The sequence below is a fragment of the Trichechus manatus genome, unplaced genomic scaffold, assembly GCF_000243295.1.
Source record: "Trichechus manatus latirostris isolate Lorelei unplaced genomic scaffold, TriManLat1.0 scaffold00006, whole genome shotgun sequence".
Classification (NCBI taxonomy): Eukaryota; Metazoa; Chordata; class Mammalia; order Sirenia; family Trichechidae; genus Trichechus; species Trichechus manatus.
This window is the reverse complement of record NW_004443942.1, coordinates 839,592-853,825: the sequence shown is the minus strand read 5'-3', so window position 1 is coordinate 853,825 and position 14,234 is coordinate 839,592. Positions and strand designations below refer to the sequence as shown.

Genomic DNA, 14,234 nt, shown 5'->3' with positions numbered 1-14,234 from the left:
TCATTCTCTCTCCTCCCCCTCTGTGGAAAACAGGAAGATAAGGCCCTGGTTGGGTCCTGTTTGGGGTCTTGGTATTCCCCAGCTCTGTCAGAAATGATCTCAGTACTGGCATTTAGGGGCCAGGTATAGGCCCAAGGACCAGATTTAGAGAGCCAGACTGGTATCTACCAGACCTGGAGCCACTCTTATTAGAGGGAGTAAGAATGAATCTTTGAGGAATGGACTGAGAGAAGACAGAACAAGAAGAAAGGTGAAAAGTCAAAGGAGGCCCTTAGACTTATGCTTGATCTGGTCTTATACAGGGTAGACAGAGGCAGGAGGATGGATGCCTTCTCTGACTTTGTTTTTTTTTCCCTTGAGGTCCTTTGACTTTACCCAGGCAACTCTAATTCCCTGTACAAATGAAGGGACTTGGATGTTTTATATCAGTGGATAGAAGTATAAAAGTATTTCTTCTGGCTTTGGAATGACATGATTGTTTTTATAAAATGTTTACCTTTCTAATGTGTTCTGTTCAAACAGGCTTCCATTGAATTTGTATTGCCAGACTAATTGGGTGGGTGAGGAAATTGGGGGGTAGGGGGAAGGAGGATTTGCTAAAGAGTGATGACAGGCAATTCCAGATCTAGGCACCTGGTGGGAGACATGCAGTTTGCAGGGGCTTGTCTTCCAGCAGTGAGCAGGATCCACTCAGAATAAGGTACCTTGTGCTGAAGGGTGTCATTCTAGATGGAAGGAAGCAGGAGGCAGATCAGGACTGAGGACAGGCGTAGCCCAGGACCTTGTGGGTAAGGGAGCCAATTGAGTCTGAGACCTACCTTCCCTGGGCTCTGGCTGTAAGTGCCCAGAGCCTGTGTGTTCTCCCTGGAAGAAGAAGAGGCCCATGCTGCCAGGATCTCCCGGCACAGTAGGCTGGCATACAGATTACAGCCCTCTGCGAGCAGAAGCCTTTTAGGACTGGATCAGGGGCTGAGGAGGGGAAGATAAGCTCCATCTTCTAAGCTCAGTAATGAGTACAAGTCTAAGTTTTGTCCCAAAGCTCAGGAGGAGTTCCCAGAGTGCTCACTATGCCTTCTCATTCCACTCAGATGAGAGCAGTTTTCTTAGCCTCTGCTTTCTTTTTTTCTGGCAGCAGTATAGTTAAGCTTCCTGTGGGAAAGCAGGTATATAATCTAGCCCTGACCTGCTGATTAACTGCTAAAGTCATAAAAGAGAAAGCCAGGGTGGATGGAAACTCTAGGACGGGGTTGAGGGGAGCCAGGATGACATCCTGTGGCTTCTATGTCCAGGCCTCAGCAGATGGGTACCAGCCAAAGCATCTGTGGTGAGCCCCTCTTCCCTTTCCTCTCCCCCATGCTAGCTCTCCCCGAAAGCTGGCAGCCAGTCCCTGCGCAGTGGGAACTGGTCAGAAAGGAAGAGCCACCGATTGCCACGGTTACCCAAGAGGCACAGCCATGACGACATGCTGCTGCTGGCTCAACTGAGCCTGCCGTCGTCACCCTCCAGCCTCAATGAGGACAGCCTCAGCACCACCAGTGAGCTGCTGTCCAGCCGCCGGGCCCGCCGCATTCCCAAGGTAGCTTCCCCAGATGGAGCTGGGGCTGTGCAGGTGGGCGGGCAGGCAGCCAGCTCTTCTCTCTCCTCCCTTTCCTCCCTAATCAGGCGCTGCTTCCTCAATTCTCTTTGAATAAGCAGTGAAGTAAGTCTACTCACTGACCTCCCTTTTTCAGCTAGCTAATTCCGTCTTCTTATCAACAGAGATGCATTAACTGATTCTTGGGGTTCAGATGTTAGTGGAAGAAAAGGCTAACTTCTGCCCCTAGGAACTCTCCATGTGGTTGGGTGGATGGGAACCAGTCCTTAGGAGGCTCCCCATTAGTGAACCCAATAAAAAGTGAGTGTGAGTTTTGGGGTCTCTGTGCACATGTAAACATTTCTAGGCTGTTAAAGGTCCGGGACTCAAACCTGAGTTTTCCTTTCTGTAATGTGCAGAGTTGAGACTTTTCAGCATTGATTTGCACACATAGGCAGTCAGGCCCAAATCCCCAGCCCAAAGCAGCAAGATTTAACCAAATGGTATTTTTAGCCTACAAACAATGCTTGTGGGTATATTGGGAATTTTGCTTCTTCCTGTCAGGGCCCCAGGTTATAGCCCAGAGGGGAAAGGCTAGAATCCTTGTTCCTGTTTTTACTTCAGAAGAAGCTCTTTTTCCCAGTTAGTTCGGTGACTCTTGGGACCCAGGAGTTCCCATCCTGTCTAGTTTGATCCAAATTCCTCCCTCTGGGGAGCTAACTTTAGTGTCCTTGTCTTGAGGCAGGAGACCACTCAGGGGACTAGGAGATGGAAACCTACGAGGCAGGGCTGGTGAGTTTCACTTAGGATCAGTCCTGCAGGGAGACCAGTACTGAGCCCAGTGGGTGGAGGGCAGAGAGCTTGCGCCAGTAAGGGAAAGGATGGGCCCCTAATTAGCATTCTTGGAAGTAGGGGCAGCTGGCGCTAGGGTTACCTCACCCTTCCTGCTTTTCTCACACAGCTTGTCCAAAGAATTAACTCCATCTACAGTGCTAAGCGGGGAAAGAAGAGATTAAAAAAGCTGTCTATGTCCAGCATTGAGACAGCATCACTGAGAGGTAGGCTTGATGCCTGAGCTGGTTCAGGTATCTGGGGCCCTTGGGCATTAGGAACAGGGAGAGGCATGGACTGGCTTCAGTTTACCCTTCTGTGGGCCAATTGCACGGTCCTCCTGCCTTCCAGGAGGGTAGAGCCTTGCCAGGAAGTGGCCACATAGGAGGGAGGGCCAGAGGGGGACATATACCCTGTGATGGGTTAGTTCAGGCTTTGGGCTTTGAGGCCCTGAGTAGGGAGGTGGGTGTGGGAATCTACTTCTGGCAAAAAGAAAGGCCAGACTTACTGAGTTCTGTGGCCTGTTTCCCATTTCAGCTCCTGGCCGCTAGGAGGCAGGACTCTTGTGTTCCAAGCCTGTAGGCCTCTCTGCTGGCTCCAACTCGGGCTGTCAGCTTCCCCCAGATCAGGACCTGATAGGGGTTTGTGTAGATTAGCACCCACAGTCTGCCTTCTGAGGGACCCTGGCCATGGGCCCATAGGAACCCAGACTACGTACTGATCCTTCCCTCGTGGGAAGAGTTGGGAGGAGGGCAGGGAAAACATTTGCTGTCGGGCAGTGGCTCAGTAAGCATGCACTCCTGCTATTACTTTTCCAGATGAGAACAGTGAGAGCGAGAGCGACTCTGATGACAGGTTCAAAGGTGAGCACGGCTCTCCAAAAGCACAGAACCCATTCTTGGCCCTGGCTGCAGGGAATCAGTCTTCCCTTCTTTGCACATGTGGTTCCAGTGTCTTAAACTGCCTGATTTGGAGAGGGAATAGGCAGGCAGGATACCAGGCCAGCAGAGCAGGGAGCTCTGGGGAAGTCCATTCTTATGGTAATTTGAGCTCAGCCCTGTGAGGTTAAACCCAAAAATCTCTCTTTGCCCAGATTTAAGGCTGGTGACCCTACTCATACTCTCCCAAGCTGTTGCCCATGGGAATTGGGTGCTAGATTTGACTAGTAAATCTTGTGACTCTGGAGAGTCAGAGATGGCTTCAGAAGATTACAAGCACCTCTTCTGATGGTAAGAAATGTTCCATAGACTGAGGAAGCTGGTCCTTTGGAGACCCTGAGGCCGTCCATCTCCCTAACCCTCAGAGAGGACTGCTACCTCCTTGAAAAGGTTCTGAGACCTTCACATTCCAGGGGCCTTGGACAAATCTGTGCTTTCTCTTTTGGGAAATGTTGCCTAGGCCTCCCTAGATGGTTAAAGTACGTGGGAGCTTGCTTCCTCCTTCCTTTCTCCCCTGGATCCACCAGGAAAGCGGGCAAGTGGACCTTGGACCTGGGGACAGGGACAAAATGCCCAAGTCCAAGGACTCTGGTGGGGTTCCAAGGATGGAACCTTCATCGATGTATATGCTTTCTGATCCTATTGGCATGGAAGCAGAGACAGGGAGTGGAGTGGGTACCAGTGATACATCCCTGGCTTTGCCTGGCCTAGGTGTTCCTGTTGACTCCAGCTCAGCCTCCAGAAACTCCAGGAGGACCAGGCAGTAGCTTCTTGTGTTAGGGCAGTATTTGTGCACCTCGCTCCTACCACTTCTTCCCTAGACAAAACTGGAGGATGTCAGACTAGGCTCATGCAGTTACGGGAGATCACAGATAGGGAACCCCGAGTCAGGCTGAGGGGGCCTAACGTGGGGATAGTGAGGGCCCAGTCTGCTTGTCTGCAGCTCACACGCAGCGCCTAGTCCACATCCAGTCAATGCTGAAGCGTGCACCCAGCTATCGGACACTGGAGCTGGAGCTGCTTGAGTGGCAGGAGCGGGAGCTTTTTGAGTACTTCGTGGTGGTATCCCTCAAGAAGAAGCCATCCCGAAACACCTACCTCCCTGAAGTCTCCTACCAGTTTCCCAAGGTGAGGCCATCTCTCCCCTATCTTCCCAACCCCCTTCCTCTACCATCTTCTGCCTGCTTGGCCCATCTGATGATGAAGAGAGATTGTGTTCCTGCCATAGCTACTCACCTAGCCACAACAGCCCTGAGCCTGGTTCCCTGTAGCCAAGAGGGGTGAGAGGGGCCTTGAGAAGTTGTGGGTTTGGGCTAGTGCTTATTAAGAGGAAGACATTGTACTCAGAATAAGCCCTATAAGGGTCCCCAGAAGGGCACTCCTCTCTCTTTAATAACAGCTTTATTGAGATACAATTTTCTCATCATACAATTCACCCATTTAAAGTGTACAGTTCATTGGGTTTTTAGTATAGTCACAGAGTTGTACAGCCATCACCCCAATCAATTTTAGAACATTTTCGTTATCCCAAAAAGAAATCCTGTACCCATGAACAGTCACTTCCCATTGCCCCCCCCATTGTGCTTATTTCTTACCACTCTGTCTCTGCTCACTACCAGCCAGCCAGCCTGGCCTCTCTTCTCTTCCTTTAACACCCAAGCCCTTTCTCTGCCATTATCTCTGACAGGAACGCTCTGTCTCCAGCTCTTTGTGGGCCACCAAGTTTTTCTTATTCCTCAGTCCGCTCAAATAGTGCCTCCTTCGGAAGGTCTTCCCAGACACCCTAAAGTACTTCCGCCCTCACCCTTCTGCCCAGTTCTCTGTCACATCACCCTGTTTATTTCCTTTTTAGCACCCTCTGAAATTTTGTTGTTCATTATCTCACTCTCCTGACCAGAATGTGCAGGGATGGGGACCTTGTCTGCTTTGTTTTACAGTGGTAGCCACAGCCCCCAGCCCACAGCCCAGTGTCAGATATTGCCTAGGAAGCACTTAGTCAGTATTTATTTAATGAATGATGATTCAGACCCCTCTGTAAGAATCACAAGTGGGGACAGTGGTTTCTGAGAGGCATGCCAGTTGGTAGGATTGCATCTAGGGCTCTCAAGGGATGTTCCATGTCATCTCTTGTCTCTCTGCTCCCCGTATTCCTCTTCCTGTAGCTGGACCGACCCACCAAGCAGATGCGGGAGGCGGAGGAAAGGCTCAAGGCTATTCCCCAGTTTTGCTTTCCTGATGCCAAGGACTGGCTCCCTGTGTCAGAGTATAGCAGGTGAGGCGTGCCCCGGCCTGGCTGGAGGGTGGAAGGGGGCATAGCTTGTTCGTTCCCATGGCCAACTGAGTGAGGCCCACCCTAGTCCAGACCTCCTCTTCTACAGCGACCTGGCCCTTCACCTCTCTCTCCTGGGATGATAGTCTCTGTTCTCGGAGACTGTGCTGGGAACTTGCTCTGGGTCCTCTGATAACTTCCCTGATGCCAGGTCCTTCCCTGTTCCAGTGAGACCTTTTCTTTCATGCTGACTGGGGAGGATGGCAGCAGACGCTTTGGCTACTGCAGGCGCTTACTGGTGAGTGAGGCATTCAGTCCTCAGGGGCTGGCAGGCAAGGGATGGGACAGGGTGTTTGTATGTACGTATGACCTTCTGCGACTGCAGCTTATATGAAAATCTACATTCTGCTTCCTTTTCCTGAGGCCACCCCCCACTCCAGACACACAGATGCATTCACAGATGGTGCACTCCTGGGATAGCAGGGCTCAGAGTACCCCTCTGATTGGGCCCCAGCATCTAAGATTATCTGCAGTAAAGAGAGAGAAAGGATCACCTCTTACTGGGCTGTCTTTTTTTTTTTTTTTTTTTTTTTTTTTTTTTTTTTTTTTTTTTTTTTTTTTTTTTTTTTTTTTCTTGGACTCCTGGACTCTGATTGCTTGTCAGGGACTCTGCAGGATCTTATCACCGCAACAGCATGTGTGTGTGCATCAGACGGAAGTACAGGACAATCTTCCTCACCACCATACCTGTCCAGCCTGCAGTGGGGAGGTGTCTTTTCCATAGTCAGCTAAGGCTAGAGGCTGAGCAGGGACAGAGAAGTACCTTCTGTGAGATCCTGGGATAGATACCTTGAACTCAAGAGAAAATGATTTTGAAAACATAAGCCAGTTTTAAAGAGAGAATCCCTTCCCCATTTCTCTTCCCATTAGTCCTGGGAAATAGATGAGGTGGAGGCAAACAGAGTTTGAGAGAGAGCAGGGCCCAGGGCCTGGCCCCTGCTGCACTCATTCTTGGAGGTTGCCAGGGATATTGTAGGCTTGGGTTGTCAACAATGTTTTCGGGTTCCTGGGCCTTAGCAAAGGAGCCCTGGTGGTGCAGTGGTTAAATGCTTGGCTACTAACTGAAAGGTCGGCAGTTTGAACCCACCAGCCACTCCATGGGAGAAAGATGTGGCAGTCTGCTTCCATGAAGATTACAACCTTGGAAACCCTATAGGACAGTTCCACTCTGTCCTGTAGGGTCGCTGTCGTAGTCATCTAGTGCTGCTATAACAGAAATACCCTAAGTGGATGACTTCAACAAAGAGAAGTTTATTCTTTCACAGTCCAGTAGGCTACAAGTCCGAATTCAGGGCTTCAGCTCCAGGGGAATGCTTTCTCCGTCAGCTCTGGAGGAAGGTCCGTGTCATGCATCAGTCTTCCCTTGGTCTGGGAGCATCTCAGCACAGAAACCTCAGGTCCAAAGGACATGCTCTGTTCCCAGCACTGCTTTCTTGGTGATATGAGTTCCCATGTGTCTCTGCTCGCTTCTCTCTTTTATATCTCAAAAGAGATTGGCTTATGATAGTATCCAATCGTGTATATCTCATCAGTATAACTGCCACTAATCCATCTTATTAGATCATAGTGATTGAATTTACAACACATAAAGAAATCACATCAGATTACAAAATGGTACACAATTATACAATACTGGGAATCATGACCCAGCTAAGTTGACAGATATTTTTGGGGGACACAATTCAATCCATGACAGTCGCTGTGAGTCTGAATCAGCTTGACAGTACATAACAACAGGCCTTAGCTGGTGAAGGCCTCACTAGATACCAGACTAGGGACAGATGAGGGGGATCCTAGGCAGGAGTAATGTATAGCAGGGACCCCAAAAGGATTCCAGGCCAGTCATTCATGTACTATTCATTCATTCAGAAACACTTATCATATACCTATTTGGTGTTAGGCAACATGCTGAAGGCACATAAAGATGAGTTAGACATGGATGCTTGGTAAGATAGGGTCAGCGAAAAAGAGGAAGACCCTCGACAAGATGGATTGACATGGTGGCTACAACAATGGGCGCAAACATAGCAATGATTGTGAAGATGGCACAGGATCGAGCAGTGTTTCGTTCTCTTGTACATAGGGTGGCTATGAGTCTGAACTGACTTAATGGCACCTGACAACAGCAATAGGGGAGGTAGGACTCTCTCAACTAAGAAGGGAAGGGCAAAGAGAATCAACTTTTGTTTTGATGCAAACAGTTAAGCACTCAGCTACTAACCAGGAGGTTGGTGGTTCAAATCTACCCAGAGGCACCTCGGAAGAAAGACCTGGTGATCTACTTCTGAAAGATTACAGCCATTAAAAGCCCTATGGAGTGCAGTTCTACTCTGAAGTACATGGGGTCACCATGAGTTGGAATTGACTCAACGGCAACTTTTTTTTTCTTTTTTAAATCATGTTTCAGGCTAGGTACTATAAGTATGTCATTTTCTTTAATACTTGCAGTAGCCCATGAGATATTACTGTCTCCTTTCTATAAATTAGGAAACAGACTGAAAGATGGAATGACTTGCCCAAGATTACACAGCCTATGAGGGACAGAGCCATGACTGATCCCAGTTCCTTTAACACTGAGTCTGGTACTCTTGGATTACCCCGAAGAGTAGTCTGGATTGTCAGATATTTGGATATAGAATGCCCACTGAGTGGTGCTAAGGAAATTTGGAGCAGTACAGATGCCAGGTGAGAGCAGAGGCTACCACGTCCTTGGGTCACCAGGGTCTGAAGAGGAGCGTTCTGAAGGTTGCCTCTGCAGGGGCATAGATGAAGCAGAGCTGCTCCTTTGCAGCGGGCCTGTTGCCCCCAGGGAAGAGTGTGTTTGTCCTGGCGTGCTCAGAGAGGGCCTGGGCTGGGTCCCCGCCAAGGGGGCTGGCACTAGCTCGGCATTCCTGCAGATTGGACACAATGATTCTAGCCCAAATCCCACATACTTGATTTAATCACTTGGGGCTTTAGAGGAGGTGGGGGAGAAGGAAGGAGAGAGGAGTGAGTTTCAGGCCTAATATGGACAAAAACAGATTCTGCCTTCTCTTTAGATCTGTGACGTGTGGCCAGCAGGTTTGGAGACTGAAATAGTCCCATCTGCATTTGCTTAGCAGCCTGCATGAGGGGCCAGCACCTGCTGCTCTGCTCCCTTCCCCACCCAGCCTTGCCAGGCACTCAGGTCTCTGAGGCCAAAGGCAGCCATAGAGCCCTGCCACTCCCTTGCTAGAGAAATGGACAGACTCACCCTAGCCTGCACATGGGGGCTTTAGGCCAGGGGAGCTCTCAGTACAAGTCTCCTTCTCCAACTACCCACGTTTCACATCCCTTTTTTCTTTGTTTTCCTTTACTCCATAGCACACCTCTATCCTATGTCTCTGTGTCCCTCTCCCTCATGCTTTAGAGGTAAGACAGCAAAAACAGACATACTCCTGACCCCACTTTTAGGTGTGTGACCTTGGGCAAATGGCTTAATCTTTCTGTACTCAGTTGCCTCATCTATAAAATGGGAATAATAATGCCTGTCTCACGAGTCTTTTGTAAAATACTAAGCCCAGGACTCAGACAGAGTAAACAAAGTAGTTCCCTTTCCTTGTCTATTTTCAGTTTGCCTTCTGAGAATGGTGGGGTGGGAGGTGGGGGTGGGGTCAGGGAAGGCAGAAAAGAGCAGCCCAAAAAAGGAATGTTTTGCAGAATATCCCCTGTGAGGGGGCATGAGGCTGCATGGCTCTCTCCTAAGAATGTACACAAGTCCCTCTCATTACCGTTGCCTCCTCTGGGATTCCAGCTTTAGGGATGTAGATCCACAAACTGCCCTATAGCCTCTGCCAGAGTGCTTCGTCCTTTGCCAACCCCTGTCACTGTCCTCCTGGAGTGGAAGGATGGAACCTGTGTTGAGCTTGGCAGGAGCTGAAGCATCTTGGGCTGGAAGGCCTAGCAGAGGCTGAGGCCTGTCCCCAAAGAGTGGCAGCCTTTCCTTTTGGCCCTGGTTGAGTACAGAGGTCTAGAAGAGGCATGAATCTTCCTCCACTAGGAAGAGAGGGGGCCTGAAGACCTGTCCATAGTCCTCAGTCCCAAGGAAAAGGAGCCAGATATGGTAATCAAGCATTCTCTGTGTCTGTCTCTCCCTCCTCCTCTTCACCCCGGCCCAGCCAAGTGGGAAAGGGCCTCGGTTGCCAGAGGTATACTGTGTCATCAGCCGCCTTGGCTGCTTCGGCCTGTTTTCCAAGGTAAGAGGGCTTCTGGCTTGCTTCCCTCCCCCTCACCCCAGCTGACAGCTCCCATAGGAATAGCTGCAGCCAGCTTAGATGAGAAAACCACCTGTGTGTGTGTATGTGTGTGAGAGAGGAGGGAGGGAGAATGGAAGAACAAGTACAAGCTAGCTCTCTGATGCCCTCCTTATTCCAAGCCTGGCTCTCTACCTAGCTGGCTGGCATTCCCCAGCTTCAGCACTGTCAGTGTCTGCTCACCATAGGCAAAGCCAGAGTCCTCGGGGACAGAGACTACCTTGGGAGAGCCAGGAGTGTGCAGGGAGCCAGTTCTGAGGTGATATTTCCTTTGCTCTGCTGCTCAGCTCCGGAGGACTGGGGCAAGTACCCACTAGGGAGCAGAGCAGGCATTGAGTGTTCGGGAAGTGGGAAGGGTAGAGTGTGAAGATCCAGGCAAGACAGCACCCCCGTCTGCCAGGTTCTGGCTCAGGCTGGTCAGTTGCCAGGCTGCCCTCTTCTCTGCCCAGGAGGTGGGGAAGGGCAGTTCCCTGATGCCCCTCCTCTTCGGGCTGTTGGTGGTGGGTATAGGTACTAGATGAAGTGGAGCGCCGGCGTGGGATCTCTGCCGCCTTGGTCTACCCTTTCATGAGAAGTCTCATGGAGTCGCCCTTCCCTGCCCCTGGGAAAACCATCAAAGTGAAGACATTCCTGCCGGGTGCTGGCAATGAGGTAAGGGTTTCTGCTGCCTCTTCTCTCAGGCTATAGGCTTGGGCTGGAATAGGACCTGCATAGTCAAGGTTGCAGTCTCCAGGAGGTGCAGAGCATGGCCCCGTCCTTGTTCACCATGTCCAAATACTTAATAGGGCCTGAAAAAGTGAATGATGGAGTTGTAAATGTTGCCCAGCTCTTCGACTCCTCTGAGGGGCAAACCCCGATATCTGTTTGGACTAAACTGCACTCCACCTACCCTCCTTTTATTCATTCATCAAATATTTTCTGAATGCTCGTTATGTGTCAGGGATTGTGCCAGAGCCTGGGACAGAGCCATGAAGTTAAAGAAGGACACAGTACCTGTCCTCATGGAGTTTGTATCTAGTGGGAGAGACTGGTGTTAAATAAATACTTTTACATATAAACAAAATTCCTAAATGTGCTACATGTCAAGTGAAAACACAGAAAATCGGGATCTGATTGAGATTAGGGGGTCAGGGAGGGCCCCCTTTGAGAAAGTGAAATTTTACCAGAGACCTAAGGGTGAGCAGGAGTCAGTCAAATGAAATGGGAGGAGGGAGACTGAAAGAAAAGGGTGCGGACGAGGGAAGGTTATTCCAGGTAGAGGGAAGAGCATATATAAAGGCAGAATCCTGAGTGGAGTGAGTTGGGAGGTGATGTAGTAGAAATGGATGAAGAATTATAAAGAGGAGCTTGTCTGTGGAGGGAAATAGGGAAGAGGACAGTGGTTGAAAGGAAATGTGAAATCAGGAGAGAATTTGTTAGGGATGGTTGTTTGGCTGCTGGTGAGAACCGAACAGAGGCAGAGGTTAAAGGTGCAGAAAAGGGAGGGGTAGCCAGAGTTGCTGTGTCTCTGAGAAGCCACTGTGGTGGGGTCCGTGGAGGGACTGGCTTTTGTTGAAAGAGAAGGACGCTTCCTCATGTGACAGGAGGGGAAGGTGGTAGTTTGTAGATTTTGGATTCCCATCTGATGGCTTCTGTTTTCTCAAATAGAAGATAAGGTCATCTCTGAGAGTAAGGGTAGGTAACAGAAGTTCTAGGAGAGGAAAGTAGAAATAGTTGTTGCAGAGAGTAGAAAAGGGACTGATTAGAGAAACAGGTTTGCTGGGCAGTGGCGAATACCCATTTAAGGTCTTTCACTTGGTCTCCATCCTCCCCCACATCCCACCCGTGTTGAGAGGAACTTTAGGCTTCATGAGTGGACTGGGGGGGCAGGACAGCTGACTTGCCCTGGTAATCCAGCATAATGCTGGGGAGCGCTTCAGGACCAGAACAGCCCCTCACTGGCCTTGTTTCTCATCACTCTGACTGGAATTACTTACTGTTCCCTGAACACTAAACCCTACTTCTTTTGTCTAGAAGATACTTCCCTTCTTTTCTAGTTGTGCAATCCAGGTCCAGCATCTTGTCCTCTGAGATGCTTCCCTGACCCCTCCTCACCCCAGATGAGGTTGGGCGCCCTTCCTAGATGCCCTCTCAGCCCGCTGTACAGATGTTAATCATACCTTACCTCTGCCATGACACCAGTCACACAGGCTGTGATTGTGGAGGCCCATTAAACCTGTCTGGACCACAATCTCCTTGAGGGCAGGGATGTATGACAAGAGGCTCAGGACATGTGAGCTGCCTGTGTGAATTCTCAATCCCTGGAGGGAGGCTGGACCCAAGGGTAGTAGGAGCTGTGGGCTGTGTGCTGTGTGCTGGAGAGCAGAGCTTGTTGGGCTGCATGCGGGCCTTTCAGGAGGGAGGATGAGGGGCACTTCACTATGATGACTTCTGGAGGGGGATGGGCAGGAACGGATGCATAATTGTGGTATGGTATTCTTTCAGCCCACATTCACTGAGCATTTTTGGTGTACCCAGCATTGTGCTAATTACTGAGCCTTCTGGAGTTCACAATCTGGGGGAGAGACAGAAGAGTAAACAGATCATTATAGTGACTTGTGCATTTTGATGCTTTTTTGGGGCCCAGTGGGATGAATGGTGAACTAGAAGTTAGAACTTCTTCACTTGCCTAGTCCCTGAGGACCAAATGAGATGATGTGGGGTAAAAGCCCCTCAAAAAGAATTAGCTCTGATACTATAGGGCTATAAGAGAGAATGAGTTTCTCACACTAGTGCTCAGGAGGCCTGTGCATCCATGCTGCTCACGTGTGCTGAGCGACCAAGGATGGGACTAGAGAGCCTCTAGTGACAGCAGCTTTGGCAGGGCCTGAGCCTTAGCAGTTTTTCCCCTGCTCCAGTTCTAACTGCTGGGATCAGTTGCTCCCCTCCACCCCATGGCTACCCCCAGGGAAGTGAATCTCCCAAGCTGTAGCACTAACCTTAGGAGCAGCCCTGCAAGTCCTTTGGAGGGAGGATAGCTAGACCTGGCTCTGATCAAGAGAGTCCTGCTTCTTGGCAAGGCTGTGGAATAGCCAGTCCTTTCCTTGTGTTTTCCTTATCCTTGGCACTGGGACATTGAGAGGGTTGATAGAGACCAGGATGGCAGGACAGACTTAGCTTCTGGAAAGAAATTCTTTCTACCAGGAAAGGGAGGGGGCATGGCAACAAGTACACCAGCACTGCCTTTTCAGAGATGGCTGAGAACAGAGTCCTGGGATGCTGAGGTGTTGCCTTTCTATGGCCTGGAGAATGATGATAGATTGTTGGGTCTGGTCAGCATGGGGACCAGGACATTTGCCTGGGAGATGGACAAGAGGCTGAGGAGGACCCTACAGATAAAGCTGTGCTTTCCTCAGCCTCCTTATCTGTAAGAGAAGTCAGCTCTGTTTCTCCCTTTCCTCAGATTCTGATGTTTCCTCAGCTTCTTTCTTCTGGAGCCTTCCCCACTCTCCCAGTCAGCCCTTTAACCCACACACAGGCTGTGTGCCATGGGAGCACAGCTGTAGTCTAAGGAGATGAGGAGACTGGGCCTTAGTGCATAGTGGGGTATATTAGAGACCTAGAAAAGAGATGGTGGGAAGGGGAAGCCAGCCTCCAGCTGCTTTGTGGAGGGACCCCCGGGATGGCACCCACCTGGCCTGCTTTGGCCCACTTTCCCCATCACTCTCCTGCAGGTATTAGAGCTGCGGCGGCCCATGGACTCGCGGTTGGAGCATGTGGACTTTGAGTGCCTTTTCACCTGCCTCAGCGTGCGCCAGCTCATCCGAATCTTTGCCTCACTGCTGCTGGAGCGCCGGGTCATTTTTGTGGCAGATAAGCTCAGGTATGGGCCGGAAGGGGAAGAGGGGAAAGCACATTCACTAATTAATTCAACAAGTATTTTTAAGCCCTAGTATGTGCCCAGCAGGTATTGTGTTATTAGTATATGGGGTGCGTGTGTGTATTTACATTGTGAGATAAAGATCTAATGGAGAGGGAAAGGTTAGCAAACCCCCTGGGAAGAGAGGGTGGTTGAGGGAGTTTGGTGGAATTGAGAACCCAGTGGAGGACTTGACCTGAGGGAAGAGGAGGGACACTTCTTCCTTTGTAACTATTTCCAGTTGATGGCCGCATTTCCTCTGGAGGGGAGGCAAGACCATTTTTGTTGAATGCTGAGTTTGATGAGAGTGATGAACTATAGGAAGAACCACTGTGAGGAAGGAGCAAGGACACTGACGAGGGATAGTGTGAGCACCGCTGAGTCACCCACTGAG

At 50.1% G+C, this 14,234-nt stretch overlaps 1 protein-coding gene across 3 annotated transcripts in view; it reads left to right on the top strand.

The window, feature by feature from the left end:
* DENND2B (DENN domain containing 2B) overlaps positions 1-14,234 on the top strand; it is a 132,452-nt gene that overhangs the window by 109,760 nt on the left and 8,458 nt on the right. For all 3 annotated transcript variants that reach the window (XM_004369622.2, XM_004369624.2, XM_004369623.2), the window contains 9 exons: positions 1,361-1,576; positions 2,535-2,631; positions 3,223-3,267; positions 4,286-4,470; positions 5,505-5,614; positions 5,840-5,909; positions 9,808-9,885; positions 10,453-10,593; positions 13,656-13,804. In XM_004369622.2, coding sequence (XP_004369679.1) covers positions 1,361-1,576; positions 2,535-2,631; positions 3,223-3,267; positions 4,286-4,470; positions 5,505-5,614; positions 5,840-5,909; positions 9,808-9,885; positions 10,453-10,593; positions 13,656-13,804 — 1,091 coding nt within the window. The remainder of the gene's footprint in view (positions 1-1,360; positions 1,577-2,534; positions 2,632-3,222; positions 3,268-4,285; positions 4,471-5,504; positions 5,615-5,839; positions 5,910-9,807; positions 9,886-10,452; positions 10,594-13,655; positions 13,805-14,234) is intronic.